Below are 21,126 nucleotides of genomic sequence, written 5' to 3' on the forward strand. Positions count from 1 at the left end.
GGAGCGCGGGGAGGGGTGGGGGGTCCTCGCTTCGTTGTGTGTGTGTGAGAGAGAGCGAGCGAGCGCGTGCGCGCGCATTAGCGTGAGGGGAATCTCTGGGCCCGCTTGGGTGAGCGTGGGTGGGTGGGTGCGCGAGCTGGGTGGGTAGAGATTTCCTTCTCCCACCCCCACCCCCCATTTTTTGGAAGCGAGCCGCTCCCCGTCCTTTTTAACAATAATAATAATAAATCTGTGGTGCATGAGGAGAGGAGAAGGGTGTGAGGGTAATTACGACGTTCTGGCGGCCTGGCACATTTTTTTTTTAAGTCGTTTTATATTTATAACTATTTATACTGAGACTATAGCCAGAAAATGGCAAAATCAGGAGGAGGAGGTGGAGGCGGCGGCGGAGGAGGAGGAGGAGGAGGAGGAGGAGGCGGCGGTGGTGGTGGAGGCAGCGGGGGTCTAACCTGGGTGGTAAGTTGCCTAGTATTTTCTCTCGTTTTCTACCCTACCCTCAGTGTTGCTTTCTTTTATTCTGTTCTTTTTTCTTTCCCAACAGGCCTAAGCCTGAAAGGAGAGGCGGAAGGCCTCGGGGGGAAATAATGGAGGAGCAAGGATGCTCTTTGGGGGTGGAGGATGGAGGTTTTCAGGGAGAAGGGCCGCTTCTCTGGAGAAATGCTGGGGTTTCGCTGTGGCGCTGGGCTGGGATTCCGGGAAAGGCGTGTGAAGGCGCAGTTGTGGCTCTGGGGGTGGTGGTGGGGAAATGCCTAGAACTTGGAGAGGTAAATAAAGGTTAGCCTGCTATGCAGTTAGCTAGCAAATACAAAATAGCAGAAAAACGAGCATTCAATAAATGCAAAGTATGTCTTTGTTCGATTTAGGCATATGGTTAACATACAATTATATAATCATTGTCTGTGCAACATTATGCAGGATAAATCATAAACAACTTGTCATTACAAGTGTCTGAATCCCATCCAAAGAGTCTTTGTGCGAATATCTGGCCAAACTTGCACCAAGGAGACGTGGATATACTCTCAATAACGTCCAGACTTGGTAGTGGAAACTTGGAGAGGGCGGCCTTGGCATCTGGGGTTGAAAGGGCGAGCGCCTCCTCCTTGTGTCGCCACTGTTGCTGTTAGGGATGTGCTTGGTTGCGAGCTGAAGGTTAAGCACTTGTTCTGTCTGTGACTTGGTCAATTTCTCCTAGAGAGTGCTAGCTTCCCGCCCCCCAATAATTTAGACAGATTTAAGGGCCCATTAGGTTTGTTTCTAGCACAGCGTCAAAATGAAAATGAGTTCGCTATAGCTGGTGACTTGACTTTTATTTTGTTTTTGGTGGTTCCATTTCCACCTCTCCTGCAAAGGGACAAAGGGAGGAAATCCTTCTAGCTTTTCTGAATTTCGCTATAACAAAATTAACTATACCAATCTGCATTTTTGTGTTAGGGACTGAACAGTGCCTATGTTCTTTAACTGTTAAGGTTAGACAACGTGAGACACTGTTGTAGGCAGTGGAAATAAATCCTTTTTCTTTCTGGAAAAACCTCAGGAGGGAGAAGAAAGTTGAATGGGTACAGTTCTGGTAGCCAATCACTGATCTACTTCTATTTCTTGTGCGCAGCACAGAGTTCAGACTAGGGTCACTTTCTTAATGTAACTGGCAAGAGAAGGCAGCATGGCACAATGGTAGTAAACTAGCAGCGTCTTCCTCAGATACATGTTCTAATAATATATACTACTCAAATGTTATCTCCCCCTTTTTGAAAGAGTCTTTTGAAAGAGTCTTCCTGCAGAAAACTTCCTTCCAGTTTTCTGTTGAAAAGAGTCTTGGCTTGCCAATTTCTTCTTTTATAAAGAACGAGAACTTTGTTCCTGGAAGTGTCCTAGAATATGTATTTTTTTTAAAAATGAGGACAGTAGCACTTCAGAATAATTACACAGGATTAGTATGGAATATTTTTCCTTTTAAAAGCAGGCAAATTCTACACAGGTACCAAGTTGCATGTTTTTCTGTCAATTATACTTTCTTGTTCTTCTGTTGCTCTTTGTGCACCTGCACAAAGAAAACCTCAGCCTGATTTGTCAAGCTGCAAACTGGGCCTCATAAGTAAATCTATGGGCCAGGAAGGGCATCATTCAACTGGCAGTCTAGAGCCCTCCTCATGAGTAGGTCCACTTAAGGATAGATAAACCAGCTTGCCATTTGAAACTCTAGACTGCAAGCTCTTAAAAGATCTGCTTGCAGGTAAGTGTCTCCAAGCTGCTGTTTCCAGCTGCAAGTGCTGAAGAAGGAGCAGTGTTCTTAATAGTGTCTGTTCAGGCACTATGGGAGCTCATTAACTCCTTAAAAAATAACTTTGAAGTAGGGACTCTTACTTAGGATATGTGGATTGTAGCAATTGTTCCTGATATTTTGAGGCATAATCTGAGTGTGTCTGGTAAATATATACAGACATCTGGTAACTTTTTCTCTCACAAGTGTAACTTTGTTGCTATCGTCAGAACAACCTTTGCATTTGTGCTAGATTAGCAGTTTTAGGATTTTTTCTTTTGTAACGTACCAAACATATAGCCCACTTACTTTTTTAAAAAATAATGCTTTATGCTGCCAAAAAAAGCATGAAGCCTCTAACCAAGTAAACTAGTAATAGTTGCTTTTCCGGTCTGGTTCTTCACAGTCTAAGTGTGGTCGTTGTTTTACAATATTTGTATGAAAATGGTGACTCACTATATCTACTAATGAATGGAAGCTGTACCCCTTTCAACTTTATTCTACTTGGAGCCTTTCCAGAAGGAAAATGGATTTCTTTCAGCAGAAGAGAAGAGCATCTCAATAAATCTTGTACAATTATATTATTAGGATAATATCTGTAAAGCAGTAGAGCTATGTCTTTTGTTTTTCTTGTGTATAGTGGTTATGTAATTAATATGGTTTTAACTCAGTAAATAAATAGATAAATGTCATTATTTTTACATTTTTGATATATGCGTTTTCAGTGCTGTCACTTAGAGAAAAAACAGCAAACCATTTCTGCATTCTAGCCAAAGCTAAGCTGAATCTCATGGATTTAGATACAAGAGTTATATGTCTCCCTTTGAAGTCAATACGGTTAAAAAGTTCTCAACTTTGGCTAGGTTACACTCTAACTGCAATCTTAAGCAAAGTTAGAAGAATTGGTTTTTATATGCCAGCTTTCTCTACCATTTAAGGAAGAATCAAACCATCTTACAATCATGTTCCCTCCCTCTCCCCACCACAGACACCTTGTGAGGTAGGTGGGGCTGAGAGAGCTCAAAGAGAACTGTGACTAGCCCAAGTTAACCCAGCTGGCTTCATGTGGAGGAGTTCTCCAGATTAGAGTCCACCGCTCCAAACCACCACTCTTAACCACTACACCATGCTAGCTCTTCTAAGCCCTTTGACTTCAGTGGACAGAAAGGTGTAACTCTGTTTAGGATTGCCCTGTAAAATTTCCAGATCCAAGACTGTTTGAGGTGTATCAATTTGAAAACATGGAACAGATGTCTGTCAGAGTTCAGCATATCTGTCACGCAATGTTCATTCATGGTCTTCTGTTAACACAGCCTTCATTTTTATTGTTGTTGTTGGATGTCTGTTTGTTCCTTCTATCCCTGTCTGAATTCAACAGTAATTCTTAATATTGGATTCAAAATAAATTATATTAATTTTAGAGTTTCTGCAAATCTGAATCACATACACATTTTTGATAATATTATTTGGATTCTTGAGTATAAGCATAATTGGCAAATGTTTTGGAATACCACCTGTCAAGCAAGGGATGTGATTCTGTCTGGATTTTTTTATTCTGATTTGTGTAGTGGTTAAATGTTTCCATCCTTGTAAAAACTGTAACTTTATATACTTGTAACTTTATTTGAGATTGAAGTTTGTTTTGTCCAGAAAGCACCTTTGAATAAATTCTGAAAACTGGAAGACAGTTGGTGTTCTGTGGATATTAAAGTCTTTCCCTGTTACAGATATTGTGTGTATGACTTTAATGATCCATTCTTGGCTATTATATCTTTCTTGTGCTTGCTGATGGGGTACCCGTTTCTCGCATATTCAAGAAATTTTAACAGCAGTCATAAAAGGAACATACAGGCCTGCCTTTTCCAAACAAAGTTGTTTTACTATAATTTAAAAAAAACAAAAGCAGACTATTTTTCATGCCCTGACCTGGGCATCCCAGGATAACCCAATCTCAGAAGCTAAGCATGGTCAGCCCTAGTTAGCACTTAGAGGTTAGAGCATCAAGGAAGTCTAGGATTACTGTGCAGATGCAGGCAATGGCAAATCACCTGTGAATGTATCCTGACATGAAAAATCTATGGGGTTGCCAGTAGTCAGCTGCAAATTTCAGCAATATATATATATATATATATATATATATCACATTGTTTAGTGGAGTGGTACTGACTTTACATACATCTAATTGACAAGTTCTGTTCAGCTTGCCCACAACATGTCCTGTTTTAAATTAGCTGTACCCTGGCTTAGCATATATCTAAAGTATGAAAACATGCAGGCATTGTAGACTTAACCAGTATTGCTTAAGAATGGAAAGTCACTATTAAGGCTAACTTCTGTTTGTATCTGATACTTTAGACTTCTGATAAAAAAATATTATCATTGTACTTGGCAACAAGCTTAATGAAACATTTCTTATACTGTGTGTGTCTGAAATTCTGTGCAGAGGTGCTCCAGTCTAAACCTGCATCAGTGCAGTCAAGCTAGTCTGGTCTTAAATTAATTAACTGATTTTAGGTTACTAATTTTGGCTAGGATAGTTGCATACAGTTGAACTATTAGTATGTTTAAGAGATGTATGTGAGGCATCTGTGGTAGAGCCTTACAAGCCTTAATTTATGAATTAATGAGGCAAAAGTAGTCATAGAGCGCAATCCTGAAGAGGTAGGTTGATCCACGGTGGCCAGGAGACATGTGGCCACCTCAGAGGTTTCCCGACTGCCTTAAAAAGCATTTTTTCAAATAAAAAATGGGGGAAATGCCCCATGGCTGTGCTGGTGGCGGGGGCTGGTGATGCCCAGGGGCTGGTATGTTTGCCCCCACACCGGCGTAGGTGCCACCTTATTCCGTTATAAGGTGGCACCTACGCTGGCATGGGGTCACGCCAGCTCTAGAGGAATGGGTTCCCATCCCCATTATTCCTACCATCTGAAGATCTGATTTCTTTTTGTATACCCAGTTGACTTCTGTGTCAAACATAAGCTTGTATGCATGAAACCTATGGGGTCATTTCCTCCCCTTTCAAGGAAAAGGTAAGTATGTTCAGGTCTTGGTCTGGATCACTAGTTAGTTCACTTGTATTCCAAAATACATATGCAGGCTGTGACATCTAAATTCATACTGTCTTACCTTGACACTTCAGACTTCTGTAAATGTAATTGTGTGCGTAATGGCACTTTTGTGTACTTTCCTTTCCAATCTGTTGCTCTTCAGATTCCATATAATAACCACTCACCCATAGCCTCATTACATGTAACAAAATTAAATAGCTTCTGTCCCTGCAGGCATGTGATGTGTTAGGCTCAGTAGCTTCTGAATTATATAGTTGCGTGACAATAAAGGATGTACAGACTATGATTATTATTAAAAATAGCTATTATTAGCTATTAAAATATAATTGTGAAGCAAACATTTGCTACTATATCATGAATAGCATATTTCCCATATTCAAAGATGGGCATTTCATAGATATTAAGGTTGATGATTCAGTAAATTGCATTGTATAAAGAATTTTTATTTTTACCTTACCAAGGGGTCATAACATTTAAAAATCATAACAATGGTAAAATAAGCTCAAAACACAATAACAAGGAATGTAACAAACCTGTAAGTAATTAAAATCAGGAAGCAGAGCGTAATAAAACTTCAAACTCAATTGTAGCAAGAAAAAAGCACACATAAGCTCATGCGCCCAACACTTCCCAGAATGTAGTTGTAGGATTTGTAAATTTGATATATTGTACAACCCCCCCCCCACACCCCTTGTGACTTATTTTTAGAAAGTTTTGTTAGGCAACTAGCAGCAAATACTTTGGATAGCATTTTTAAAATTTGTTTTTAAATATTAAAATATATGATCCTCTCCTTTGAGGTAGCCAAGGGCAGTCTTAGTGATTCTGGGCCCCCAGGAGGATGTGCCCCAGAATCACTGTTAGGGGCCTTGCCCCTGGCTTTGTTCCTCAAAGGAGGGAGAAAACAAGCCTGCTAGCCAGATGGGTGGTTGTGTTGCTTGGCTGGCCTGTGTTGCATGGGCAGCTGTGGGTTGACCAGGCAGAGGTGTGCCTCTTCTCTGTGCAGCTTTACTTTTTACACTGTTTGGGTCTAATAGTCTTCAAGGACAGCCCTGTGTAGAGTGCCTTACAGAAGTCTTTGTGAACCTCCTTTTTAGATTGAAGGGGATATCACAATCAGTTTGTGATAAGGGATGGGGGGGAAATCCCACAGTAGCTCTGCAGATTTTACTGAGTTTTAAGATTATGTAGGAGAAACACAGGTCCTGGAACAGATAATTTCTTAACTAGTTTATAAGAACAATATGAGGACAGGTCTACCATTTCTAGAACAGTCTATTCCTGTACGCTTCTTACAAAATTAATCTTATAATGTACCTGGGATCCAAAAAACTTCAAGTTGCTTTCTAAAATCAGTTTGAAATGTGGTTTAGGAAGTTACAATTGTTTTAATTCCTTGAGAAAAAACTACTTGACAGTTGTAGGTTATTATATATTTGGGTCGAATGAATTTTGGTAGTTTAACTACCATTCTTCCTTTTTATTTCAGACACTATTTGATAATCAGAACAATGCTGCAAAAAAAGAAGACCCTGAAAATCTTAATAAAAATGATTCAAAGAAGATGTCTGTTGAGAGAGTTTATCAGAAAAAGACTCAACTTGAGCATATTCTTCTCCGTCCTGATACTTATATTGGTTCAGTGGAACTTTTAACTCAGGTACATTTCAGTATTTCCCCTGGTTAGATTAAGATATTTCTATTATTTTCACAGGAAAAATACCAGGCTCTGGCTTGGACCTTGCAATACAACTCTGATGCTAGAAAAGGCTTCCATCAGCAGGGCTTCCTTGCTTCCCCTCTCCTACTGAAGCCTGATATGACCCCCAAAAGGCTTCTCCTGGGGGATAGGGGATCCCCAGGAACAGCATGAAGGAGGAATCAGAGATCTACATGGGGAGGGGGAAATTGGTGAAAATTTCCCCCTGTGTTGTTGGCAGTTTTCTGTAGGATCCCAACCTATGTTTGTGCTTATTACTAAATGCCAGACTGAAAGTTTTTTTCATGTGTATGCACATAAAATGACACATAAATACAGTGTTCTTGATTAAAAAGAAATATGTGAAATTGTAAAATAATAGCAGTAGATATTTCTTTAGAATTCAGAAAAGTAAACTTTAATTTTATTTTTATGTAGCTGATGTGGGTGTTTGATGAAGATATAGGGATGAACTGTAGAGAAGTTACCTTTGTGCCTGGCTTATACAAGATCTTTGATGAAATTCTTGGTGAGTATTTTGATAATGTACTTATAACTTCCATCAGTTGCAAAGTGCTTAAAAATGGAAGAATATAGATAACCAATGAGCCAGTGTAGAGTAATACCAGCCAGCCATTTGTTGTAGCTGAAGGATTGGAAGTAAGCGGGATTGTATGTTTCCTCCCCTGGCTGTTACGCTCTTGCTTGTGAATTACCTCCTCCCAACATTCGCTGTGCTTAACCATAATTTTAATGTGAACTGGTTAACCTAGCAGTTGTAAGATTTGCACTGGATTGGAAGCACATGCAGTGCAGAGCAAATCATGGTTAACATTGCTGCAGCCTTTAGCTAAAATCGTAGTTAAAGGTGAAAGTGAGTGAAAAGTGTGAAACCCCACAGCCCCACTCCAATGGCTAATGATCAACTAATGTTACATCTACCCTGGTCTTTCAGAATAGTGTTGGATGAAGTCTTCAGTTTCACATTTTGTATGATCCAGCAGCACGGAGAGCACAATAATTCAGCACTGGATCTGAGTCAACAACATTTACTAGGCCATAAAATTAATACCAGCAATATCTCCATATTATCATCTGTTATCTAGGAGGGGAAAACGTCAGTTTTTGTAAAGATTCCTTCGTTATCTGGAGTTTATGGTTACTTGCCATAGGTGATCACTGTTGTCTTATTTACAAACACCATCATTTTATAGCAGAACCTGATTTAGTAGTGATAGGTAAAATAGAACTACTGTATCACCAACATCATAGTCTGTATTGCAGCTATATTATTGTTCACCTTTCATGTTAACCATCAATTTATGTTTGTTTAAAATATTAAAGGGTTATTATTTCATATGAATGAACCAGAAAAATGTTGACCTGGTGCGCAGTCTAATTGTCTGAATACTTAGATTTAAGCCATTTTAGTTTCCTAAAAGCCCATGGTAACACATTTCCCTAAATCCCTTTATTTTTGCATGGGAGGATTATGGTTTGAGGTATCTGTGAACATATCCTGTGACAAGAAATAGTCCTATGAGGTTTGAGAGTCTAACAACATAGAACTGATACGGTTTTAGGTTTTAATTTGTCAGGAGGAATTTTCAGTTTTCCATCTGTGTACTCTCCCTGAATCTTACTTCTGAATGGCTGTCCTTTATTTGTGCCATTCCACAGTGCTGCACTTCTGAACTGTGCAACAAGAATGGTTAACTTTTCCTACCCTAAAAAGGGCTTCTGAGTCTTTTAATACCTGTATCTTTGTTAGAAATTCTGCAAGTTTCCCCTAGCATGGAGATGCAGTAAAAGGAAGTTTCATAGGTTAAATTTGTCATGCAATTGTTACCGGAGCCTTACGAGAATGGCAGTGTAGTCTAAGCAGAGTTACACCGCTCTAAGGGCATTGACTTCAGAGAACTTGGAAAGGTGTAACTCTACTAAGCTTACGACCCTAGTAACAAGATTAGTTGAGTATCCCCTTTGTCTAGTTATTTCTGTTGTTTTTATTTAGTTTTAATTTATATATAATTTTGCTCACTTCTGTGATTCCATTTAGGGGTACTTTATTACTTTAATGTTTTTTGATAATTGGAATGTGAGCAGGGCCAAGATGTTTTCCAGGGGTAAGGAATGACAAGGAACATATTATGTGTGAAGTTCTGTCAAAGTGAAGACTTCACATTTATGTAATTGCAGCAGGCCTTTAGATTAGTGAAAGGCAGAGGCCTTGCCTTCAGAATCCTGCTCCATACGCAGAGCAGACCCTTCAGTTTGAAAAGAGAACTTGTGAGAAATGTCTTTTACTGGCCTACAAACATAATATTGTGTTATTGTTTAGTGAGAGCCTTCAGTGTGTATGTTGGTGGTGGTGGATGGAATGAAGTGACCTGGCCAAATAATGGGTTGGATCCAGCATGGCATTTCTGCAGCTGCAAGGACTTCTGGCAATCGAGTATGACCTTTGTGGCTCCTCCCTTCAGTGGCAGCCCAAAATGCCCTAAGTAATAGGTTTTGGAGGAATTAAAATTATTTACTCAACAGTCAGTTAAATGCTCTCTGAAGCATAATTGCCTTGAAATCTCTCTGGAATGATTGGAAAAAAGTAGCTGGAACCTCCTTTGGGAAGATATTTAGGAGATATTCTTGGGGTGAAGTAATAAGCACTCATTCAAGCAAGTTGTATTTGGTGATTTGTTGGAACCATGAAGAGAAATTCATTAGCAGGTGTATGCTGATCGTTGGGCATATATAGGTAGAGATGGTTTTACAAGTATGTGGGTCCCAAACTGTGAAGGACTTTATGGAAAAAACCCAGCAAATTCAGTTGAGCTCAGAAGTGCGTAAGCACCCAGTGAATCTCTTTTAAAACTGGCTTATTATGCTTATGTCACTACAAGTTTCAAGGAAACCTTCCAGGATTGCCTCATGTAAAGCATATTAAAACCAAGAGGTTCTAAATGCATTGATCAGCAGAGTGTAAAAGCAGTAGTTGATACACTGTATTTAAAAGGCTCTTGCCACCACGTTAGAATCATAGAGTTGGAAGGGACCACCAAGGTCATCTAGTCCAACATTAATCTCTTTCTTCAAGAATAAGGCTGAATCAAGGAGGTTAAAGTGCTGGTTCACTCATGTGCCTGCATTCATAAGACCAGCATAATTCATTACGTTGCTTGTAGTCTAGGGATTTTCAAAATCTGGCTGTCAAAAACTATTGATATGTCTTGAGTTCATGCTTCATACATTAATATGTTATGCGAATGTCGGAGAGGCTCGCACATCTGCAAAAAAGACACAGACATAAAGTGTGAAGTATGCTTCAGCCTAACATTATGTTAGAAAAACTAGTAACGAAAAACACTAATATAAGTTTAACTGTTGATATCAGATTATTAGGAAAAATAAATACTGTTTATTATATAGTAGTGAAATCTATTCCATTCTGTAATCTGGGAGCATCTGGTCAAAAAAGTATAGTGTGTTAAAGTTTCTCACAAGTGTATTTGTGATAAGTGTATAAAAATATTTAGAATTATGGGTATTTATTGAGACTAACAGTATTAATTGATTTTTAGTAAACGCAGCTGACAATAAACAGAGGGATAAGAATATGACATGTATTAAAATATCAATTGATCCGTAAGTAAAATGTTATTATTATTTTCTACCTGAGAAATTGAAATTCGGGGTGTTTTTAAAAATTTGCAGCATGGTATGTTTAAGTAAATTCTACTTTTAAAATCTGAATGGCATTATTTATAACAGCTTAGAAAGGAAACTATTATAAATGGGTGGAAGGTTTATTATGACAAAAAGAGTTGAGTACATAAAAAAGAATGGTTAGTCAAAGGAGGGGAGACTCTAATTGGACATATCCCCCAACATACAGAGGTGAACATGTTTTATGGATGTGATATAAAATAAGCACTTTTAACTAGATAGATGCTTTAATTGCCTTCTCAATACATTCAGATTTTCAAATGTAGTACATTTTTACTGTAGCCTGCTCCTATGTGACTGTTTCCCTTCTTTTAGAATTTTAATAATAAATTATTAGATATGTCAGTTGTTTGATGTTGTACCATTTCACAGAGGTAACATTATATTTTCTGTCGTGTGTGCTTAATAGAAAGCTGCAGATAGTTATGGCTTCATGAAGAGGGTGTTTGATATGTGTATTTGAAACTACGTGTTGAATTCAGACGTTATACTTTGAGCATATGCTTAAATATATCTTAGGTATATTACTAAAAAGGAGCCCCGTGGCGCAGAGTGGTAAGCTGCAGTCCAAGCTCTGCTCACGACATGAGTTCGATCCCGACAGAAGTTGGTTTCAGGTAGCCGGCTCAAGGTTGACTCAGCCTTCCATCCTTCCGAGGTCGGTAAAATGAGTACCCAGCTTGCTGGGGGTAAAGGGAAGATGGCTGGGGAAGGCACTGTCAAACCACCCCATAAACAAAGTCTGCCCAGTAAATGTTGGGATGTGACGTCATCCCGTGGGTCAGAAATGACCTGGTGCTTGCACAGGGGACCTTTACCTTTTTTATATTACTAAAAAGTTTTATGTGAGTGCTGTTTGATTGCCTTTTTAACTCAGTTCCTGGGCTTTTTCTATAGGGGTACTTTCACAAGCAACTTTGCTATCAGTTCTGTAGTTACCTTGAATTTTTCCTTGGGAATTTACTGTTGTTGGCTGTTACCTATATGTTAGCTAACTGATGATGTGATCTATCTAACCAGTATGGTTTAGCTGATAATTAGTGTGAACTATCTGATTTGGGTCTCGAGGGAATTTCCACCTATGAAAGGTGAGGCATGATGGTCACCAATTCCCCCATCTTGCTGTAAGCTCCTGCTCTCCTCTCATGCTGCTCTTAGGAGTTCCCTGTACCTTAGGAGCAACATTTCAGGCTGCAGTGGGAGTGGGGAGGTCCACTCCACTGCTGGAAATCCCTTCCATCACTGGTGGTCTTCTGTGAGATTGAACCCTCTGTCAACCCATTGTTGCCCATAGTATTTGGTGCACCCTTGAGTAGAAACTGTAGATTTTCCATTTAGCAACTTTAGTACTATTGAAATGTATACTTTTGTAGCCAGGTGTATTTTTGTTTCGAATCTCTGTTTGTTAATTCTCTCCTGGCTTTCTGCAAACTATGCAAAACTGAATTATTCAAGAGAGCTTTTCTACACAGGCAATAGGGTGGCACTGTACAAAATGATCCACAAAGTTACTTGAGCAAATTATTAGGGATTGTAGTCTATAATTTGGTGTAAATTGGATCCTACTATATAATTTTGCATCATTTAATATGTCATGTTAACACCTATACTTTCCTTCAATTCTGTTTCTTAGATTTCTGGTTGGTTCTGCAACCCAAATCCTACTTCATTGTTTATTGACTGTTCCATCCTGTTGATTGTATTGACTCACATTGTGTAATCTACCTTGAGTCCCAGTGACAATGGCGGATTATAAATAACGTAAATAAAAATAAGTATGTGTTAATGAGGCATGGTGGCAAAAATAGGGCAAATAGGTGTGAAGAAGGACATCAAGTTAGAATTTGCAAGTGTTTGCTGGGGTAAAAAATTGAAACAGAACATTTAAAAAGATAAAATGGAGAGAAACTATGTACAAACAGCAGCTTTTGCTCTCACCATCCTTTTTTACTCAGACTATTCCAAAAATGGTACACTCTTACCCTGACTCAAGATCATTCTTTTCTGGAAAAGTAGTGATGAAAAGCTGTCACCTTTTTGCCTGTTACATTGCTAAAAAAGGTATAGCTAGCAGTCCTACCAGTTCCATGTGATCAACTCTGTGCATGATTTGTGTCACTTAGCCAATTGCTATATTGTCTTTGTTTGAAATTGTTGGGTTCTTTTCAAAGAGCCTATTTTGTCAAGTAGTCTTGCATTCCTGACTAATCAAGAATTTAAAAACTGAGGATTGATAATCAGCACTGAAACTTGTTATTTAATTGACCTCCATTTTTTGATGTGACGAGTACAAAATGCCCAGAGGAAAATGGTGGCAAAGCTGATGCTTACAAATCCTTTAAAAATATCCAACTGTTAGAACAGTTCCCTTAAAAGCAAATGTGTCTGTTACCTATGTAATCAACATAGACCAAGGTCTTCTTGAGCAAGTCTCTGAAGAGATAGCGTATATATTTTCTAAATTTAGAAAGGCATGAAATAATATGCAGTGTGTGAACTAATATTATACCAGAAGGGGACTAGCGAGATCTTAAGAGGGGATGGGAGATTTAATTTCCCTGCCCCTGATGGCCCTGCTTTCCTCCTCTTTTGCTCTGGTTACAGTTGCCTAAATGCTTTTCCTGCTACCCATACTGCTGGTTCCTCTTCCTTCTCTGTTCAGTCACCAGATGACTTTATTGAATTATTCCTAGAAGTGCTTTTTTGCTGTTTGTCTTTTGGGTACTTTTATCCCTGTGTCCAAATATCCTGCAGACCTTGGAATTCTTATTTGTTTGCAGAAAAATATCTCTGGTGACTGAGGGTTTTTTTTGATCTGCACATGGGCTGTTAGTCATGTAGATTTTATTCATTTCTCTGTGGACTTTGTACAGTTAAGGATGTGACTGAGAACTCCCTTTTCTATTCTGCTCATAAGCAAGAAAATATAAATATTTTAAATAAAACAAATAATCATTTTGCATGCTATTTAGATAAGATATTTCTCTGAATTATCTTTGCTGTAAAACATCAATGTGCGGCAACTCTTCTGAGGCAAAGAAGGTTGCGCTCGTTCTCTTTACCCTGGTATGAATGAATGAATAATTCATTTACAGCTTTTGCCAGAACAAAGTAAACAATTACAATCTTAGACAGGATTTTAAAAGGATAGGTATCAAATCTTAACAGAAGTATATTAAAAGGCAAAATAATTACATTTAAAAGCGTTGTCCTAAAATTTACATAAAAGTTAATTATTACCACTCTTGACATTACCATTAGTGATCTCTCTCAAACTGATCTTAATTGCCACTGAGCAAAATTTAGTGACTTGGGAAAGACAAAAAGTGTCCCCTTCCCACAGCAGAAATTTCATTTCCTCTTCTCCTGAGATAAACTCCCTTAGGTTCACAGGTGGATGAATCTACTTCTGTATAATGTCCTTGTAATAGTTACACCTAAGGATAACATGGCTAGAATCTTCAATTTCTCTGATCCCACAGGGGCACAGCTAACTGTGCTCTTGGAAGATTCCTGAATTATCCCTCCAGAGCTGCTGAGGGAAGTATGGAACCTCTACCGAGGGTTAAATACCCTGGTATTAGTCAGGCTGCCTGCAATTTATATTTGTGTTCCCCTCCCCCTGCCCCAACTTTCTACTTTTGGAGCACTTTGTATGTTAACCTGTCTGCTGGTGAACAGCATCGTGCGGAGACACATTCTCCAGTTGATGTGGGATAATATCCTGTGTCTCATTATGATGATGAAGGCTTATGGTGGTGGGCAAACCTTTTTGAGGCAACTTGTTCCACTATTGCCATTCTTATTGAAGATCTCCTGATAAGTTTCCAGTGGTCCCCTGAGGTTCCCTGGAATATAGATTGGAACACCTGTATTGCCAAAATATGGTAGACTGTATATTTTTAATTGGGTTGTCATTATCTATTTAATAACCTCTTGTACACCTTTTTAACAAAATATTTATTTTTTACTTTCAGTGAATCAAATATTATAAGTATCTGGAATAATGGAAAAGGCATCCCAGTTGTGGAACACAAGGTGGAAAAGATGTATGTTCCTGCCTTAATCTTTGGACAGCTGTTAACCTCCAGCAATTATGACGATGATGAGAAAAAAGTTACAGGTGACATAATATATATTTGTTCAGGAGAAATTAGAATTAATATTATCTTGCAGTGATTCCTTTATGTCATTTGAAGTTAATTTCATGAAATTTTATTTTTACTTGGTGGTTTGCTTTACAGGATGTCATATGGGTGATAGTATTACATTGAAAAAAATGAAAGTTCAGCTTTGTAAGATTCTACCGTTAAAAAAAATGGTTTGAGGAATACTAAGATGTGTTCTCATGTTCCCTAGCGACTTAGTAAGACTTAGGTGTCCAGTATCTGTAAGGATTTATTCCCCCCCCCCTCAAAATTGTATTCTGCATGTAAAGTACTGTCCATTCATGGCTGTCCATTCATAGTATTTCTTCAGGAGGATTAGGAATTATGATTGATCCCTTCTGATAGGTTACACTTATGAAGGCCATATTAAAGATTCTCACACTAGAAACTTTGGCCAGACATAGCAATAACTTCCAAGACAAAAATATAAAGTGAACAAAGCTTCAGAAGCAATTTAAAAGGAACTCAGATTTTTTTTTATACAGTGTCTGAGGGCTTAGTCTTTACAAATGTGTGGGAAATGCTGTAAAGACACAGTTGAGTTATAGCAACCCAGTACGGTTTTCAAGGCAAGAGACTAACAGAAGTGGTTTGCCATTGCCTTCCTCTGCATAGTGACCATGGTATTCCTTGGTGATAGCCCATTCAAGTACTAGCCAGGGCCAACCCTCCTTAACGTCTAAGATCTGATGAGATCAGGATACCCTAGGCCCGTGTTGGCGAACCTATGGCACGCGTGCCCGACCTGGCATGCGTAGCCCTCTCTGCTGGCACGCGGGTAAGTGGCTCGGGACGGGACCGAAAGTCCAGGCGGGCGAGGCAGCGACGGATGGAAGAGGTGGAGAGAGAGCCAGCCCGCTTCCCGAGGGACGGGGCGAGGAACCGGCAAGCCAGCAGCCAGGAAAAGACGGAGCGCAGAGACGCGGCGGCGCGCTGCCGCACCCCAGCTGTAGCCCCGCCGCTCGGTCGCGCCTGCACCAGTCAGAGGACTTGGCTGGGGGCGTGGGGAGGAGGGCAGGATGTTTCAGCCCTAATAAGGTCTTGGGGGCGGGACTAGAGGGAGGGCTGAAACATCCTGCCCTCCTCCCCACGCCCCCAGCCAAGTCCTCTGACTGGCGCAGGCGCGACCGGGCGGCGGGGCTACAGCTGGGGTGCGGCAGCGCGCCGCCGCGTCTCTGCGCTCCGTCTTTTCCTGGCTGCTGGCTTGCCGGTTCCTCGCCCCGTCCCTCGGGAAGCGGGCTGGCTCTCTCTCCACCGCTTCCATCCGTCGCTGCCTCGCCCGCCTGGACTTTCGGTCCCGTCCCGAGCCACTTACCCGCGTGCCGGCAGAGGAGGCTCCACCCCCACCAAAGGTCGACCACGAAGCCTCTCCTCACCGCCCCATTTCTGGTTTATTCCCCCCACACACACACACACAAGAGAGGTGGTGTGTGAGGTAAAGCGCCACCCTCCCCCTCCCCTCACAGCGCGGCCGGGTTTTGAATGCGCGCTCGAGGGCCGGCAGCGCCAAGGCGGGCGGCGAGGAGGAGGTCGGGGCTCGGGGTGGGGGGTGGGGGGTGGGGAAAGCAATGTTTGATTCAAAACTCTGCATGGGGGGTTATTGGCCATTTATGAATGGGAGGTTTTGCATTGGATTTGCCATTCAGATGCACATTTTCCCCATCCAGATCCTCAGTACTCAACAATAAGCCCCCTTGCAGAGTTTTTTTTCAGACGGAACCCTCTGAATATAGAGCAGGTTTTGCTTCATATATTTGCCTTAGGGTTGCCAGGTGTCTCTCCCCCAATCATTTACCTCTTTCCCTGATGGTTCAGTTACAAATATCAAGTTTCGCTTTGAAGAAGAGTTGGTTTTTATATGCCGACTTTCTCTACCACTTAAGGAAGAATCAAACCGGCTTTCAATCACCTTCCCCTCCCCACAACAGATACCCTGGCCATTTATGCATGGTCAGTTTTGATGTTCACTAAAAGCTCTTTTTTAAAATGCGAATTTAAAACTGCCTATTCACGGTCTCGAAGCAAAAGGAGAAATTCCACCCCTCCCACTCGCCTGCTCCTTTGTTCCTGTTTGCATAACCATTAGCATGTGCATAGCTAACCCGCCACTGTTATTTTGCATGGTTCCTTCAGGGGGATTCTTCATGTTAAATTGCCGTGTTGGCACTTTGCGATATATAAGAGGGTTTGGGGTTGCAGTTTGGGCACTCAGTCTCTAAAAGGTTCGTCATCACTGCCCTAGGCCATCCAGGTTGTCTTTACAAGAAAAACCCAGTACATATCATTTTAGCTTTGTCTCTGTTTTGGTTTTTCAAATATTTTACCATTATGTGTTGTTTTAGTATTAAAATAAATCTGTGTAATTACATGGGGATTTTAGTTGAGTCTGAAGCATTAATTGATATTATTATTAAACATTTTCAGTCACTGAATGCCAAAAAGCAGGCATTGCTGTTGCAGTCAATTAACCCCGATTTCAGCAAACCTATGCTAATTCAGACTTTGATCATACATGGGACCATTTTGACTCATTCTATTTCCCCCCTAAAAGCCAATAGTAAAATAGCATTACCGTTTAAATTTACATTTCTGTTACATGTTGCATTGTTCTGTGTAAAAAGGTTGAATATTGTTGCTTTTACTTTGATTAGAAGCTGATTTGGATATGATTTTAACAAAACCATTGGTACTCCTACCAATACTTGCCCCTTTAAACCATTTTTAGCAGTTCTTCTCCTTGTAGCTGTTAAAGGAACCCCACTGTGATAAAAAAAAGCTTAAAAATAATTTGGGGTTAAGCTCTTCCCTTCAATTTGCTACTTCATTCTACCTTGTTGATTTATAGCGAATCTAGAGGATCCTGGTTCGGTCCTGTTGCTATAGCTGTATCCTAGCTTAACACCAGTTCTGTTTCTTACTTTCATAAATACTGAATTAGAAACATCGTTTGAAACTATAGCTTTGAATACCTTGAGAAGAGAGAGCTGATCTGTAGAGAAGTGATTACAACTGCAATCCTGAGAACACTTTCCAGGGGTATGGCCCCATTGACTAAAATGGGATTTGCTTCGGAGTAGAGTCACTCAGGCCTGCTTCTTATATATACCATAGATTGATTGGGAAAGGAAAGCATTGGTTGTGGCACTAGTTCATCACTGATGCAAGCCCAAATGTGTTCCTCCTAACTAGCGTTCATGTCGAATCTATGAATTGATGCATTGTGTCCATAAAGATGCCCTTGTTTAGATGTGGTAGCCACTGATGGTATATGATTAGAGACCATTGGTCCTGATTGTGTGATCTGACTGTATTTCCAGCTGCTCTGCCACAGCCACGCTGGCATAACGTTGTTGCAGTCTTCTGTACTCTTAGCAGCCAAGTACAAAACAAAGCAAAAAAACTATAAATAAGAGATAATGTAGCATCATCAACAGCTCCTTTCACAGCATTTATTTATCATTTATTTATTTAAAATATTTATACCCATGCCACCTGCCAAATGCAACATTGCATGTCAATAATGCTCCCGTGTTACCCATACAGCAAACTCATGAGTCAAATTTACCCTCTATGATAGTGAATTAAGAGGCAGACAGAATAATCTTAGTTATTCAAATTTGTTTCCATTTTTAAAAACTGGTCCTACCCAGACTTTTTGATGAAGTTATTTCATCTTCAATTAGACTGTTCACTTTGGCTGATTTGGCGAGGCCAAGATTGCCTTTCTTGACATTTTCCAGTTGAGACCCCTCACAAATGACAGAGTTCTGTCCTTTACGGCCCATCAGTTCCTTCCTGTTCTACCTGTTTTAAACAATTAGGCTGAGCTAATGTCAGTGTGATGCCTTTTTATTGGAAGAAAGCCCTGTTGGCCCATTATAGAGTTGCCAATTTGAGGGTGGGAAATTCCTGGGGGGTATTCTAGGCTGGGTGGAATTTGGGGAAGGGAAATGTGATGCCACCCTCCAAAGCTGTCATTTTTCTCCAGAGAAACTGATCTGGAGATCAATTGTAATTCTAGCCTGGAGATCAATTGTAATTCTAGGAGAACTCCAGCCCTCACCTGTAGTTTGGCAACCCTAGCCCATTGATATATAACTTGGCATCTTCCTAGTCAGGCAGACAGAAAGCTAACTGGAAAAACTTGATCTGTAGTCTCTTGCCTACCTACTTTATGCTGAACTAGCCTCTGAGTATTATCAGAGTGCACACTAAGCATTTTATCTTCTAAGTTTGTGCATTTAACCAAATTGATTTTGGAGTGAGGTGTCATTTCACCACACATAATGCTTATTTGTTTTTCCAGGTGGCCGTAATGGCTACGGTGCAAAACTTTGTAATATATTCAGTACAAAGTTTACAGTTGAAACTGCTTGCAAGGAATACAAGCACAGTTTTAAACAGGTATGCTGGTTTTCCTCGAATTCCTTTTGCCTCTGTTATTTGGCTGAGAAACAGTTTTAGAGGTTTATAATGACAAACAATATATATCCAGTGTTAAGTTGTTGTGACGGTATCAATTAGCAGAATAATGTGTTTAGTGCTTTTGTACTTAAAAGATAATTTCCTTATTTGGAGAAGTAGCTAGTTGAGTTCTGTACAACGATACAACTTATATGATCCTTGTTAATTGTCTTAGCCCTAGTCAAGAGCCAACATCTTTGCAAAAATAGTTATGATGGAGAACTTAATTTTCCATTTCACTGAGTTTCTGGTCAGGTTGCAGGCAAACTGATCTACGCTCTCACAAAGAGATGGCCACAATGGTTTAGTTCTAAGCCCCTTAATAGGGAAATGTTTCAAATTTTCAGTGCTGCCATTTTCTGTTATAAATAATGTATATCTGTTTCCAGTCATAGGTCATCTGTCATGAACATTATTTTTTCCTAAAAGATGCCAATAGAAATATTTGGTAGCATAGTACCGAAGTATTTTAAACTCTGAACTTTACAATGAACAAATTTTATATATTTGGAAATTTTCAAGAAACATTTGTGAAGAAAAACTGTTTGGAAATTCACGTGAGGTCTCTTGATACATAGTTTAGAGTTGACAAACTTTGCCTGATGGCCTAATTTATGAGTTGATGACCTATTATAGCGGTGTTACACAACCATGTTATATTATAGACTCCTTTTAATTATGTCATGGAAAGTATTATTAATTTATTTAATTCCTTTCTCCCCAGTGGGGACCCAAAGCAGCGTACATTATTCTCCTCTACTCTATTTTATCTTCACAACAACCCTATGAGGTAGGCTAGGCTGAGAGTTTGTGACTGGCCCAAGGTCACCCAGTGAGCTTCCATGGCACAAGTGAGGATTTGAACCTGGCTCTCCCAGATACTAGTCCAACACTTAATCGTCACACCACACTGTTCAAACTCACCATGTTAATTCTTTATACATCATTTGTAAAATAAGTTGATTGTGTTTTTCTTTTAAATATTCTTAAGTGTTTTCCATGTAAGACACAAATAAACACAAACACGAAAACTGAATCATTAAGGCTGTTTTTCTCAAAGAAGTTATGCATGTAAACTCTTAAACAAGAATATTATGGCTTTGCTAAGTCCTTTGCTAAGTACACAATACTTATTTCAGAATACAGAAAAAATGTTGCTGATATGTATCTCTTTTTTCACAAAGACTTGGATGAACAATATGATGAAGACATCTGATCCCAAGATTAAGCATTTTGAAGGAGATGATTACACATGCGTGACATTCCAACCAGATCTTGCTAAATTTAAGATGGAAAAACTTGACAAAGATATTGTGGCCCTCATGACAAGAAGAGCTTATGATTTAGCAGGAGCGTGCAAAGGGGTCAAAGTTTTGCTTAATGGAAAGAAGCTACCTGTAAGAGGCTTAAGTAAAATATTTCTGCAGTTGAATCTTTAAAAGCAATCATGAAGTATACAAAATTTTAAGTCATTTTTATTTTTGTTGAATCATAGGTGAATGGCTTCCGTAGTTATGTTGATCTTTATGTCAAAGATAAATTGGATGAAACTGGAGTTGCCCTGAAAGTTATCCATGAACTTGCAAATGAACGCTGGGATGTATGTCTCACTTTAAGTGAAAAAGGATTTCAACAAATTAGCTTTGTCAACAGTATTGCTACCACAAAGGTGAGTTGTTTTACATGCCTTAGAGTGGGTAGAAGAGTAAACAACAAAAATGTAATTATAGTTAAGAAATATAAACA

General features: G+C 39.6%; 1 protein-coding gene across 1 annotated transcript in view; it reads left to right on the plus strand.

Annotated features, from left to right (window-relative positions):
• The first annotated feature begins 351 nt into the window (after positions 1–351).
• TOP2B (DNA topoisomerase II beta) overlaps positions 352–21,126 on the plus strand; it is a 51,042-nt gene continuing 30,267 nt past the window's right edge. Inside the window, exons 1-8 of the mRNA XM_056857880.1 lie at positions 352–456; positions 6,815–6,985; positions 7,463–7,553; positions 10,603–10,666; positions 14,725–14,870; positions 19,223–19,320; positions 20,565–20,777; positions 20,876–21,049. Of these exons, the coding sequence (XP_056713858.1) occupies positions 352–456; positions 6,815–6,985; positions 7,463–7,553; positions 10,603–10,666; positions 14,725–14,870; positions 19,223–19,320; positions 20,565–20,777; positions 20,876–21,049 (1,062 nt within the window). The remainder of the gene's footprint in view (positions 457–6,814; positions 6,986–7,462; positions 7,554–10,602; positions 10,667–14,724; positions 14,871–19,222; positions 19,321–20,564; positions 20,778–20,875; positions 21,050–21,126) is intronic.

The sequence above is a fragment of the Euleptes europaea genome, chromosome 11 (assembly GCF_029931775.1).
Source record: "Euleptes europaea isolate rEulEur1 chromosome 11, rEulEur1.hap1, whole genome shotgun sequence".
Taxonomy (NCBI): Eukaryota; Metazoa; Chordata; class Lepidosauria; order Squamata; family Sphaerodactylidae; genus Euleptes; species Euleptes europaea.